The sequence below is a fragment of the Lagopus leucura genome, unplaced genomic scaffold (assembly GCF_019238085.1).
Source record: "Lagopus leucura isolate 7727_CA_CO unplaced genomic scaffold, USGS_WTPT01 Super-Scaffold_100014, whole genome shotgun sequence".
Lineage (NCBI taxonomy): Eukaryota > Metazoa > Chordata > Aves > Galliformes > Phasianidae > Lagopus > Lagopus leucura.
Window position 1 is genome coordinate 5,131,737 of NW_024962268.1, and position 13,713 is coordinate 5,145,449.

General features: G+C 46.1%; 2 protein-coding genes across 3 annotated transcripts in view; both read right to left on the minus strand.

Moving 5' to 3' along the window:
* Window positions 1-3,528, minus strand: part of MRPS36 (mitochondrial ribosomal protein S36) — a 7,406-nt gene extending 3,878 nt beyond the window's left edge. Inside the window, exons 1-2 of one of the 2 annotated variants that reach the window (XM_042875494.1) lie at window positions 3,451-3,528; window positions 2,891-2,954 (exon numbers count right to left, since the gene is read on the minus strand). In XM_042875494.1, coding sequence (XP_042731428.1) covers window positions 2,891-2,954; window positions 3,451-3,489 — 103 coding nt within the window. In that variant the 5' untranslated portion in view covers window positions 3,490-3,528. Of the gene's footprint in view, window positions 1-2,890; window positions 2,955-3,045; window positions 3,198-3,450 lie in introns of those variants that run through there. The other variant, XM_042875493.1, reaches the window with a different exon arrangement.
* A 122-nt stretch (window positions 3,529-3,650) lies between these two features.
* Window positions 3,651-11,074, minus strand: CENPH (centromere protein H). Its single transcript, XM_042875282.1, has 9 exons — window positions 10,974-11,074; window positions 10,815-10,870; window positions 10,536-10,578; window positions 10,063-10,134; window positions 9,311-9,367; window positions 7,336-7,399; window positions 7,009-7,060; window positions 5,881-6,041; window positions 3,651-4,448 (listed from the first exon to the last, which is right to left on the minus strand). The coding sequence occupies exons 1-9, from the start codon at window positions 11,072-11,074 to the stop codon at window positions 4,347-4,349; spliced, it is 708 nt and encodes a 235-aa protein (XP_042731216.1). The 3' UTR covers window positions 3,651-4,346.
* Between the last annotated feature and the right edge of the window lie 2,639 nt (window positions 11,075-13,713).

Below are 13,713 nucleotides of genomic sequence, written 5' to 3' on the forward strand. Positions count from 1 at the left end.
TAGTTTCTCAAATTTAAAATTCATGTTTTTAGCCATCAACATTTGAATATTAGGAAAAAAAAAGAAAAAGAAGAATCTTTAGATGTCTAAGCAAGTCTTCCAGGAGATAATTCTGGTGCTGAAAATTTTTGACCTGAGTATTGGGAAAAAAAAAAAAAAAAGAAAAAGAAAAAGAAAAAGAAAAAGAAAAAGAAAAAGAAAAAGAAAAGAAAAGAAAAGAAAAGAAAAGAAAAGAAAAGAAAAGAAAAGAAAAGAAAAGAAAAGAAAAGAAAAGAAAGAGCAATGTAAGACAGCTTTCTAAGATATTTGCTATTTAAGTAAGACATTTGCTATTTTAGTTTCAAATGCTTTGTTGACTCCAAAGAGAAACAACAACATTCAGCTTACATAGCTTTGATGTCTAAATATAGCATCTTCAGTACTGTTATAAACATCAACGCAGCTATAGGTATAGATTGATGTCTCAAAGATGGCCATGAAATATTTTTTTTTTCTCAGCACTGATTAATAAGACCAGGAAACACTTCTTAAAACTTACAGTGGGATAGCTCTGCCACCTGCAACCAAGGTTTTAAAATAAAACAAACATTAAATACCACAAAAATCAAGAAAAGAAGAGATGAGGAAAATGCAACATTTCTGCAAACATCACCGAATCCTTAAAGCTGACCTTGGCACAACCAGCTCAGGTGAATATGAGTACGTGCAAAAAAGGGACTTTGTGTGAGTAGGAAATCTTCAAGAATCTGGTCTGACCGAGGAACAGATGGAAGAAATAGACATGCATTATTATTTGTATTCCTCTAGTTGTAGAGAAGACATGAAAGAGTCATTTCAACCTAAAAGCGGGGAACTCACGGATAAACTGAAAGAAAATAAGAAATTAAATGTGGAAAAGGGGCCTGTCCACCTGGGATAAATACAGGAATGTTGCCAGGGCCCATAGGGATACAACGAAGAAGGCTAAGGCCCTCTTGAAATTAAACCTTGCCAACAAGGAAAAGGATAACAAAAAAAAATTCTTTAAAGTATGTCAACAGTAGAAGGAAGATGAGGGAAAATGTAGGTCCCCTAATAAATGAGATCGGTGCCCTGGTAAAAGGGGATAGTGAGAAGGCAGAGGTTCTGAATGCCCTCTTTGCTTCAGTCTCTAATGCTAAAACTAGCCCTCAGGAATCCCAGACCCTGGAGGTAAGAGAGACAGTCTGGGAAAGGAAGAGTTTTTGTAGGTTAAGGTGGATCTGGTCAGAAAGCACCTAGCCAAAATCCAACAAAACACACACCTATGGCCCACAACAGTTTGCACTCACGTGCTGAGAACTGACAGAGGTGATTGTTGAACTGTTCTCTATTGTTTTTGAAAGGTCTTGGCAAATGGGAGAGGTGTCTGAAGACTGGAGGATAGCCAATGTCAGTCTTCAGAAAGGGAGAGGAGGAGGATCGCAGAAACTACAGGCCAGTCAGCCTCACCTCTGCCCTAGAAAGGTGACGGAACAACTTCTTCTGGATGCCATATCCAAGCAATTGGAAGAGCAGAAGGTTATCAGGAAGAGTCAACATAGATTCACCAAAGAGAAATCATGCTTGACCAAGTGATAATGTTCTATGATGTCATCAGTGGCTGGATAGATGGGGAGTGAGCAATGGATGTTGTGTAGCTTGATTTCAGCAAGGCATTTGACACTGTCTCCCACAACATCCTTGTTATGAAAATTAAAAAATGTGGAATACATCAGTGGACAGTGAGGTGGATTGAGAACTGGTTGACTAGCCGAGCTCTGAGGGCTGTATCAGTAGTGCAGAGTGTTTGGAGGCCAGTAACAGAGCGGTGTTCTCCTGGGGCCAGTGCTGGATCCAGTCTTGTTCAACATCTTCATCAGTGACCTGGATAAAGGGATAAAGTCCACCTTCGAGGAATTTGCTGATGATACAAAACTGGGAGGAATGGCTGAAGGCTGTGCTGCCATTCAGCAAGACCTGGACAGACTGGAGAGTTGGGAGCAACGTGATAAGGTTTAACAAGAGCAAAGCAAGTGTAGAGTCTTGCACCCAGTGAGGAATAATCTCATGCATATTACAGGTTAGGAGTGACCTACTGGAAAGGAGCTCTGCAGAGAAGGACCTGGGGGTCGCAGACAACAGGTTGGCCATGAACCAGCAGTTGAGCCCTAGTTGCTAAGAAGGCCAATTATATCCTGGGGTGCATTAGAAAGAATGTGGCCAGCAGGTTAAGGAACAGAATTCTCTCCCTCTTCTCTGCCCTGGTGAGGCCACATTTAGACTACTGTGTCCAGTTCTGGGCTCCCTAGTTCAAAAAAGGAGTCCAGTGGAGGGCCACAAAGATGATTAAAAGCCTGTGCGAGGAAAGGCTGAGTAACCTGGGTTTGTTCCGTCTAGTGAAAAGAAAACTGCAGGGGAACTCAGTAAATGTTTATGAATATCTAATTGGAGGTAGGAAGCAAATGGATGAGGCCAAGCTCTTTTGGTGGCGTTGTGGCGTGGCAAGAGGACAAAGAGAAATGGCCTAAAAGTTGAACACAGAAAGTTCTGTACGAACATTCAAAAGAACTTCTTTACAGTAAGGATGACAGAGCAACTACAACAGGCTGCCCAGGGAGGTTGTGAAGTCTTCTTCTATGGAGATATTCAAGACCCACCTGGACACTTACTTGTCTGACCTGCTGCAAGGCATCTGCTCTAGCAGGGTTTTGGACTCATGATTTCTCATGAGGTCTCTTCCAACCCCTATGATTCTGTAAAACAATCCTTTTTCAGAAAATTTACTCTGAATCGGTGGAGTCATTTGGCTGAAGCAGAAAGTGCATTCTGGTATATAACCGGTAAGGCAACGAGATCTGGGGCCTGCTGCATCCCCAGGCAAAACACTTACTTTTAGGCCTGGGACCGCTTTTTCTATCCGGGAACTTAATCAGCGGAGTATGTGGCTTCACTACCTGCAACGTAACAAGGCAGAAGAGAAAATAAGGTGAATAACGTGTACTTCCGACAAACACCAACATCGCAGTAATACAAAGGGACACGCACCGTTATACAGCCCCTCCATACCGCTGCTCTGCGCACTGCCAGCTTGACCACCTCAGCGGCTGCCTTTTCGCTTCCAGCCATGGAGGAACTTCACCTCTGAAGGTCTTCCTCCGCCCTCGCGGCCCAACAGGGGCGGCGCGTTCCCTTCGCCTCCTTCGGCCACCGCCGCGCGGCTTAGGGAGCCCCGAGCAGCTCACAGCGCGCCGCGCACCGCGGGACCCGCTCCGGGCCGGCCCCGCCGCCCGCCCCCTCGCCAGTCCAAGGACACCGCCGGCCTCCCCGCCGCAACCCGGGCTCAGGCCTCTCCGGGCCCCGCCGGCCGCGAGCGTGGCCCCTCGGCCGCGCCAAGCTGCCGGCCCCGCCACCGCACTGTTTCCGCCGTGCCCTCGCGGAGTGCGCCAGTACCTGCACGACCCGAGCGGCCGCCGCCATCTTGCTGCCCATGGTGCCCCCCGCCGCCCGCACCGCCGCCCGCACGAGGGGCAGCGCCGCGCCCCGCCCCGCGGGCAGAGCGGGCAGAGCGAGCAGAACGGGCGGGGCAGCAGGGCGCCGGGCGGGGCGACCGCGGGAGGTGACTCCGCCCTTTTGAAAAGCAGGCGCCTCGCCATAGCAGAAAGTCATCGCTTTATTTAGGCCGTTAGACGCAGACAGGTTTAGCCGATCGAGTACAGGTCAGGCACGGCAGCGTTGAAGGTGGGGCGCTGCTCGCACGCGCGAAGCCGCTCCTCTCACCTCAGTCCTGTTTTCCAGGTGGGACCGCCGCAGCAGCACTATATGTAATTCCTGGGTGCTCCACCTAGCTAATCACCTTGCAGTGCAGAAACACACTTCAGAGCACACATAAAACGTCCAGAGCTTAAAATGAGGTTAGGACCAAGTTTTGCAGCCTGAGCTCTGCATGGGCCGTGGTGCCCACAGCCTGGTGGCACAGGGCCACGCGGGCACCTCTCTGTGCAGGTTGGTGGAAGGGCTGCACCGTTAGCCCCTCTGCCTAAGTGATCGTAACACACAGGTTAGTTGTTGTACTGTTGCTGCATTTCATGGGGAAATGAGTTCTTGGCATAGCACAGCTCAAGCTCGCTCTTCAGCTCCTTTTGTCAGCTATGCAATAGGTATTGTCACATCTGTTATCTACCAAGTAGAATATCATTTTGGAAAAGTGAGTGGCACGGCTACATCCTGGGTCTGTAGATAAGAGAAATTTCAGAAAGGTTGAAATCTCAAATTGAAAGGCTGATTTCACTAAATAAGATACAATATGTTAAGTAAGTACAGTCTACAGTTAAACACCATCTTGCCAACTACAAGAGATTCTGAATGGAGATATCTTTCTCGAGCTGTAGAATAACTGCTTTTAAAGATGGATCTTTCGTCCAGTTGACTTGGCATCCAACTATGATATTCTGCAAGACAGAGAAACCATAGTTTAAAAACCACAAATGTCTTCAAAAAAGGATCAAAAGGTGGAGTGTTGGCTTTTTTATCTGCTTTTTTCTTTCCAAATTTGGAAGTCCTTGACACTGAAAGCATTTTTTTCAGTGCCTGGCAGGACTAGGGGAGGGAGGAGATCTTATTGTCAACACAAGGGCAAAAAACAAGCAAACTAAACAGCCCTTTAGATTTTCTGCTGGTGCTGACACATTATTCCTATTTTAAAGATGGCAATTTAAGAGGTTTGTTTACTTTTCTTTTTAACCACATGAAAGAAAGTTTGTCCTAACACACAATGATACAGTTTCTAACATTCTCACTTTGCCATTCTGGATTGAACATGGGAATTTTTAAATTTAACCAAAAAGACTTGTCCATTTCTGTCATTTAGAACATAAATAGAACTAGTTAAATGTAACACAGAACCCACTAAAACATTCAATTTCCCATTCTTAGTGAGAAGAAACACATTTCAAACCACTGGTAGACAAAGCATGCAACACAAAAACACGTGGCTTTTTTTCTGTTCTTGATATTCTTCTGAGCATATGAATTCACAGAATGGTTATATCCTGTCTTCCATCTAAACACCTCAACACGCATGTGTATTTAAAGAAACTGCATTCTTCACTGCATTTCCATAACTAATTAGACAAACTCATAGCTCCTGCAATTCACTGTGCCTCTCATCTCTGCATTAATTAGGTCACTGATCTGCAAAGTAAGGTGTTGCAAGTGATGCTGTGAAAAGACAAGTACCAGCCAGCAGCAGAGCTTTAGTAGAGCCCCTCTAAGCACAGGATGTTGCAGGAAGCTCTCCTCCTACTCAAATCTCGTATCAGTTTTCTACCTTACTTTGCATGATGCCAAACTCCAGGAAATCTGCCAGCCAGATTTACTAATACAGACTATTTAGCAGTAGCTGACAGATGAGTAACCAAGAGCATGAAGGCAACACTGATGAAAACATTTAAAAACACTTTCACAACACTGTGAAGGGCAACACGTAATTAGAAGCAGTCTGGCTCACTGGTATCACAGGTTTAAGACCTACTTATTTATTCTGGTTTGATGGGTGTAGGGGTGACTCACGGTGTAAGGAAATATGGCCTCTGCCATGATAGACACACTTCTGGAAAATGCATTATTTATGTAGTTTTAAGGGATCAGAGAGATGGACATTGATAGACTGTTTCTAAACTCTGTAAGTAATTATTCCATACCAGCTCCTAATAATTTAACACTTTTGGTTTTTAAAACAATAAGATATGCCTTACTGCAGTTTTTTTAATTTGATGCTGTTATAAAAAGATTTTAGAAAACACAATTTTGTTTGAAGTTACATTCAGTAGTTACCTTTTTGTAGTGCAAACTACAAACTGCTTCTGAAAGCTATAATATTACCTGGAGTATATTCTGAATTAACACAATCACCTTCCTTTCATACTGTACATTCCTATGGAGTAACTTCAACTTTTCATTGATTTTCATTCTTGCTACTTCCTTTTTTTTCCTCATTGTGGTAGAAATTTGCAGCGCCTTCTCTCCTTCGGCCTGTTTCAGAACTGTTCCATTATTAGGAAAACAAAGCATTCAAAAATTGATTAGTAGGCAGAAGACCTAAAGAGCTGCTTCTTGCTTGTAGACATTCCACTGTAATAGATCAAACTCATTCCATCCCTTTCCTCCAACGCACCTTCCACAAGAAACAAATGCTGTGGGTATCTGGTACCAACATACACTGACTGGTTCCCTGGCAGCTAACAAAACTGTCTGCATTTCCATCAGACATGGACACTGATTTGAACACCTGTCCCACACCCTGTCTTCATTTGGCACAATTTTACAGACAGAGGCATTTCAGATCTTTTTCCCTTTTTCAAATGTGATGGAAAGCAAATTCAAAAGTCACACAAGGGACACATGGACAATACCAGTAATATTACCCCTAGAAAACTAGGCTAAAAGTTAGGATGAATAAGGGAGAGTTCTTAAATAGAAAGCATGAACAGGAAGCCCTGACCCAGTATTCCTTCCCTTATTTCTCAAGATATTATTGAAAAGTTATTTCAAATCTAAGTTTGATCCACTGTAATAAGCATATTGAATAACAAGACCTATACTACTACACAAGTTCTTTGTACGTAAATCCACTCACTCCTAATTCACAAACATTTAACAAAAGTACAATTTGACAAAAAAAAATATCCTTTAGGCCTCTAAGAACTGATGTGAGTTCGTAAGTAAAGTGTAACCTGCTGGGGAGCTTGAACTGAATATTGAAACATCATCACCATTTTTTTAGCACACTCTTGTATCTCTGGCCTACTATCTGACTGATATAATTGTATCAGTCTTACTTTCATGTAGACCTCATACAAGCTTATTTTTATATACTCCACACACCCCTCTTTAGAATTTTTATAACTGTATCGGGAATTTCATAGTTGCTTAATATTTCTGAAGAAGCAGTTTAAGATGTGAACCATATTTTTAATTATAAAACAAAACCAATATATATAAAACACTTACGGTATCTTCTCCTTCTAATGTCATTCAAATTCTCTCTAATCACACGTGCTTGCTGAAAGAAAAAAAGATCCTGGACTGTTATCTCCTATAAATATTGATGATGCTAATTCAGTCTGCAGAAACAGTTAAGTGCAGCTTTAGAAGCAGACATTTTCACATATTGATATTAAGTAACCATTTTGCTAATTTTAATGACCCTAGGAACCACATTTGGGCCACATATCTACTTCAAATGACTTGTGCATTCCTGTCACTTGAAACTGTTCCTTTGTCCGTGCTGAAGTTGGCAGGCCTGTGTAACTGCAACAGAAGGTACAACCGACTTACCTGATGAGCTTGAAATATTTCGCAGTTGAGCTTGATTACGTCTTTCATTCTTTCCATAATTAGTCTAATGAAGGAAATAAAGTTACATTATTTATGACCATTATGATGTGTCAACAACATAAATGCTTTAACCAAAGTTATTTAATCAAAAAATAGCCATTTATCTTAACACCAAAATAAAGGGTACTATACCAAATATAGTTATAAGCACTATATAGCCTCCTTATTTCCACCCAGTTTTGCTAATGTTTCAGTTAAATTTGTCTGATACTTTGAGTCATAAAGCCTGTGAAACAAGGAAGCCAAAGCACTCGAGAATGACAAGCGATGGAGTTCCTGATGGAGTTCCAGTTCAGGCCTGTGACAGGGATGTAATGGAGACCAGATGGAGTGCCTGCCTAAGAATGTGGCTGTTCAGATCTGTGGATGCAAGGAATGTCAGAGCCTGCTGCTGCTGCTAGAGTGGCAGGGATACTACCTGCATGAGCTGTGAACACGTATAAGATCTGCTCAGCCTGGTGGCAGAACTCAAGGAGCAGGTGGAGAGGTTGAGGAGCATCAGGGACTGTGAGCAGGAGATAGAGAGGTGGAGTAACTTCCTGCCATAACTGTGAGAAAGGCACTGTGGTGATACACCCCAAACAGTGGTGGATCCCCTCCCTGTCAGTGTTAGGCAGAGGGAGGGGACCTAGGAGACAAGGGAGGAATGGAATCAGATCCCAGCTCAGTGTTACAGGCAAACCCTGTCCCTACCTACCTCAATTCCCCAGATACTCCTACATAAAAAGTTTGAGGCTCTGGATCTCGAGAGGTGAGTGAGGACACGTGGAAAGTCCACCCAGCGGTTGTCTAGTGTGAGGCAATTGACTCCATGCCTCAAGACTGCCTGTGCCAAGAAGGAAAAAAGGGTAGTCATGGGCAACTCCCATCTGAGGGAAAAGGAAGGCCCAATATATTGGCCAGACTCTATCTGTAGGAAAGTGTGCTGCCTCCCTGAGGCCAAGGTCAGGGACTGGGGCTGAGGCAAATGGCAGCAGGCAAACTATGACTTAGTTTCCATTATGGAAACATGGTGGGATTGCTCCCATGACTGGAGTATTGCAGTAGATGGCTATAAGCTTTTCAGAAGAGATAGGTATGGAAGGAGAGGGGCAGCAGCCTGGCTCTCTGCCTTAGAGAGTGTTTTTAAGTTGCTGAGCTCAGAGCTGGGAATGATAAGCTTCAGTCTCTATTGGCAAGGATTGGGGAAGGGCCAACAAGGTTGACATCCTGGTGGGGGATCTGTTATAGACTGCTTAACTAGGATGAAGAGACAGATAAGGCTTTCTGTGAGCAGCTGACAGAAGCTGTGTGATCACCAGCTCTTGTTCTCATGGGGGACTTCAGGTTCCCTGATATATGGTGGAAATATAACACAGTGCAGAAACAGCAGTCTGAGTTTCTAGCGTGTGGAAGTTAACTTCCTGATACAGCTGGTAAGAGAACCTACTATGGAAGCACCCTGCTAGACCTGCTATTCACGAACAGGGAAGGACTAGTGGGAGGTGTGGAGGTTGAGAGCTGTCTTGGAGAGTGATCATGAAACAGTAGAGTTCTCCATTCTCATGAAGTCAGGAAGGGGCCAGCAAAACTGCTACTTTGGACTTCCAGAGGGCAGACTTTGAACTATTCAAGACCCTGAATCCTTGGGATTCAGTCCTGACGGGTAAGGGGTCCAGGAAAGCCAGAGCTCCTTGAGAAAGAAGTCTTAGAGGTGCAGGAACAGGCTGTCTTCCTGTGCTGTTCCTGTAACTGGCAGGGAAGAAAACTGGCATGGTTGAACAGGGAACTTTTTCTGAGGCTCCAGGAGAAAAAGAGTGTCTACCTCCTGTGGAAAAAGGGACAGGCAACTTGTGGAGAGTATAAAGAAGTTGTTAGGATATGTAGGGAGAAAATCAGAAAGGCGAAAGCTAAGCTTGAACTCAAAAAACCTTACCGTGTGCAACCATCATTTTGTTTAACTTTCTTTCTCAGAGCATCCGTAAGCTGAATCCTGGGTGGTATAAAGAAGAAACATATCTCTGATGAACACTGACAGAAACAGAGATTTCAACTGAGAGATTATTTAGGTAAATAGCAGAAAAGAGATTTCCAAGTTCTATTTATACCTACTTTGGCATTGGAAATGCATATTAAAAAAAAAAAGCAACAAAACAACCACAACAGTAACTTTCAAATGCCAAACTTGTTAAATACTGAAGCTTCATTCTCAGGACAAGAAAAGTGTATCAATCAACCATCTGTAGGAGTAACAATGCATTTCTCTCTTGACAAATATGCTTCAGACACCATTAGTCCCAGTCTGCAGGAGGGATGCTGGGCAAAGGTAGGAATTCAAATGAACAGTCATGCAACATAGGAGACCCAAAACTATCACCCCCCACCCTTTCATAGGAATTTGTTAAATACTACAAACAGCTTTGTTTCTAGATATACATACAAACTGCCTTTTTGTAATTCTGCAGGATCTCAGAGGCTTGCATGTGTTTCTATTCATTTATTGCTATTTCCTATGGTACCTGCCTTTCTGTTCCTGGGGTTTCAATGGTGTTAAATCTCTCATGTTGGCAACACACACTACATCACTTTGAAATCCTATTTTAATTAGAATTATGCAATTGTGCATGCATGTGCACACAGATAAAGCAGCAGAAAGCCTCCAGCTAAATGGGAAGAAAAGCCGTCTACCTTCGTAAGGCTAATGCTTTGCTTTCAAAGGCAGTTTTTACTTTCCCCAATTCTTCCAAACTTTCTTTGCCACTGAAAAGAAAAACAAACAAACATGAAAAGAACAAAGAAGTTAAAGAGCAATCTCAAATTCTTTACTTGCTCTCTGCAATGAGTTTTTCCTCTAAGCTAAAAATTATTCAAGTTTCATATTTTAACATGGTGAAATATGCTACTGAATTCCAGCCATCACCAGAAGGACTGCAAATGCACATGGCAGGAATCAAGGCAGATACAGAACTATACTAGAAGATGGAGAGAAATATCTCTTTGCCATAGTTCCTTCACTCACTTTAACTGAACCCTTACAAAGTAAGGATCGTCACGAGGAGTTCTTACCAAGCAGTGATAGCCAGAAGAGCATTTCTGGCGTGTTTTAACTACAGAACGATTGGGAACCGAACCGAGAAGTTTGACCGTAAGGAATCGCATACCTTTCGACGAAGCTTAACTCCATACCATTGTTGCACTCTTCACCTGCAAAGCAAGACTATCAGTTCAGCGCCGCAGGCGTGCCGGAGCCCCCCTTCCCCGCCCGTCGCATCGCGCCGCCCGCCCGCCCGCTGCGCCAGAGGAACGATTCGGCTTTCGAGTGCTTCCATTTGTAGCTCGAGGGACGTGCCGACGGCGAAAAGGGACGCGGGGGAATGAAAAGCGACAAGAACGGCTCACGCCCCCATAGGGCGGGGGAGCGAACCCCGGCGGCGGCTTACTGTGGGGGCAGGCGGTGCTGAACTCCATCGCCAGCTGCTTCAGATGCGTCCTCACGCTGCAATGGAGCGAAGGATACCGTCAGGCCCACTAGCCCTCCCGCGCGCCGCTCTCAAGGCCACCGTCCGCGCGGCGCTCCCGCCCCGCCCCGCGGCACGAACCAGAGATGCTCCAGGACATCCCGCTTCGCGTTCGAATCGGCCGCATCCTCGGCCTCGGCGCCCGGCCCGGGCCCGACGGACTCCGACAGCCGCCCCGCCATTGCCTCTCCTTCAAACAGCCGCGCTCCCGTCAACCAGCGCGAGCCGCCCGGCCGCGCGCACTTCCGCCCGCGCACCGCAGCCAATGGCGGCAGCGCCCCGCTTCTCCTCGGGGCGGAGCGTCGGTGTCTGTAGGCAGGGCGCTGCCACTGCCGCCAGGGGAAAACCAGCGATACGTGACGCACGGGTGCTCGCTTAGCGTCGCCGCCCGCCCGTCAGCCACAGCTCCCGCCCGCGGACCCGCAGCTCAGAACAGACGGGACGAGGTTGCAGCGGGAAACAACAATCTTTATTATTAGAAGTGAAATACGTAAGACAGAATAAATATAAACTCGTTGCTGACACTACTGGAATTGACGAGAGGCAGGGCGAGGTCGCAGATGAGCAAAGAGTGCAGCTGCGTCATAACGCCTGTCCTGAAGTTTTTGCTCCTGGCATGTTCTTTACTGCCTGCAAACAAATAAGCAAGATGAAGTCTCTGCAGCTCCTGCCAAGCAGAAAGCAGCAGCAGCCATGGGTGGAGGAAGTGAACCATATCGTAGTCCAGGGGGATAAATCCAGCGGGTACTTTGCTAGAAACTGCTGTTGCTCATCTACCTGCAGTAAGTCAGTGTTGAGTACTGGCCTTCACCTAGGCAAAAGCATCGTGTCAACTAATAGTGTTGCCTTTGTTTACTCAAGGAGGAAGAAATACTTCCTTAACAAGCACACTCAAGCTCTAGGCTTGACATGCCAGTGGCTCAGACACTGAGCGGTGATCAGCTGGGTTAGGTTGCTGCTACCTTTTTAACAGGTGTCTAGCGATCACCTGCAGTATCAGTTCTGCTTTGGTCTGGGCTAGGCTCAGTGACTGAAAGCAAATAGTTGATAAAATGTCACAGTGCTCAAATGGGAGTTTTGAACCATTTTTACAAGCTATCACAATCAAGTATTACATCTTGCAGGACTCTTACCAAATACCTCTTTTTAACTTTACCTCTGTGAATTTTGAAGCTGTTCTTAGAAACTGTAGAGGGAGAGGACAACTAAAGTCCAGGGCCTGCAGATTCTTTGTTTCCATCTGGCAAATTTGGGCTGACATTAAAGCATTAGGAGTTACAGTGGAAAAAAATCAACTGGTGGAACGTTTATCTCTTTGTACTTACTAGCAAGGAACAACGCAGTGACACTGACCATTCTTTTCTGGCTGAGCATTGTGCCATGTTAAGAAACAGTAGAGCTTTCTCCGTCAGAATGGCTTGGCTCAGAACACACGTAGCTTCAGCTTTGTTCAATGGCAGGAAGTTCATATTAGCACGTACAGAGTAATAACACTGCACGGCGCACCCGTCGGTGCCCTCGGGCTCCAACTCGGCAGACTGTAGAACAGAAGACAACTCAGCGGGGCCGGTGGAATGGGGATGCGAGGCTGCGGCCGCTCCGGGAGCGGAGGGCCGGGGGAAGCAGGTGGGGTGGCCTCCCCTGACCGGCGGAGCCGCGCTCCCCGCCCAACACGAGGACGACGCGGCAGAGTAGGAGTCGGCTTCGCCCGCACGATACTTGGGGCGGCCGCGGGAGTTCGGGAGCCGCTCCGCTGCGCCGCTCTCTGCCGCGGTCCGCGCGAGAGGAGCGGACGAGCGTGGGACCGCAGCACCTCCTCGGCGGGCTGCGAAGCTGTCTGGGGCCGCCGGCCCGTACTCACCCTGTCGGAGTTCTGTGGTCTTGGAATGGCAGTTGTGGAAGCTTAAAGTACTGTGGCTCGACGCTTAGCGTGAGCTGGCCTTGCCGCCGCGACATTGGCTCCTGGCAGCGCCTGCCCTCTTCTGAGGAGCGGCCGGCGCGTTGCAGTGCAGCGGCGCGATCGGCAGGGGGCGCTGTGATAACTGTGTCTGAGCGCTCCTTAAACCCTGCAGCTGGGGGCCGTAAGCGCTGCCCTGGGTAGCCTGTCCCAATGCCCACCGCCCTCTGGCGCAGAGCTTGTGTCTAACACCCTGCCTAACCTCTGATGCAGTTCCATGCAATTCCCTCAGGTTCTACTGTCGGGCAGCAGAGAAAAACAGAGCAAATAGTGTATTTCATGGAGAAGCCTCATTTTATAATTAGCTAATTGATCAAGTGCATAATATAAGCCTGCGGTGAACAGGTGAAGCCTAGATCAAGTGCCCCCAGCCAAGACAACTACAGAGGGAACTCAGGCCCTCCCTGGCATTTCTTGTTGAAGCACGCTCTCAAGCTCCATGCTCTGTCCCCTAACCCTTCCTATGACAGGAGCTGGAACTACACACTTACACAGACTTTTAAGAAATATACTTATCTGTTTCCATCTGCCAAATGTGCAATATGTCGCTGCAGTTTGCTTTAAATTAACTTCATCTTTGAACATGTCTCACTAAACCTGTCTGCACTCAAACTGAGTAAGTAGGATATGAGCTTCCCTGCTGTACCGCTGTTCAAAATACAAAATCAATTGGCCTATGCTTGTGAATTGAGAAACTGCTCTTGCATTACACTTCTCTCAGGCCTTGTGAAAAGCCTAAGCCCCTTCTTTGGAGGCTTACTGGTAGGTAAGGACTCTTGTGAAACTAACGTAAGATGGATAATTGTATTCCTGTCAGGGCATCCAGGAAAAAGCCTCTGTGTGTGTTTGGGAAAACGTGACATG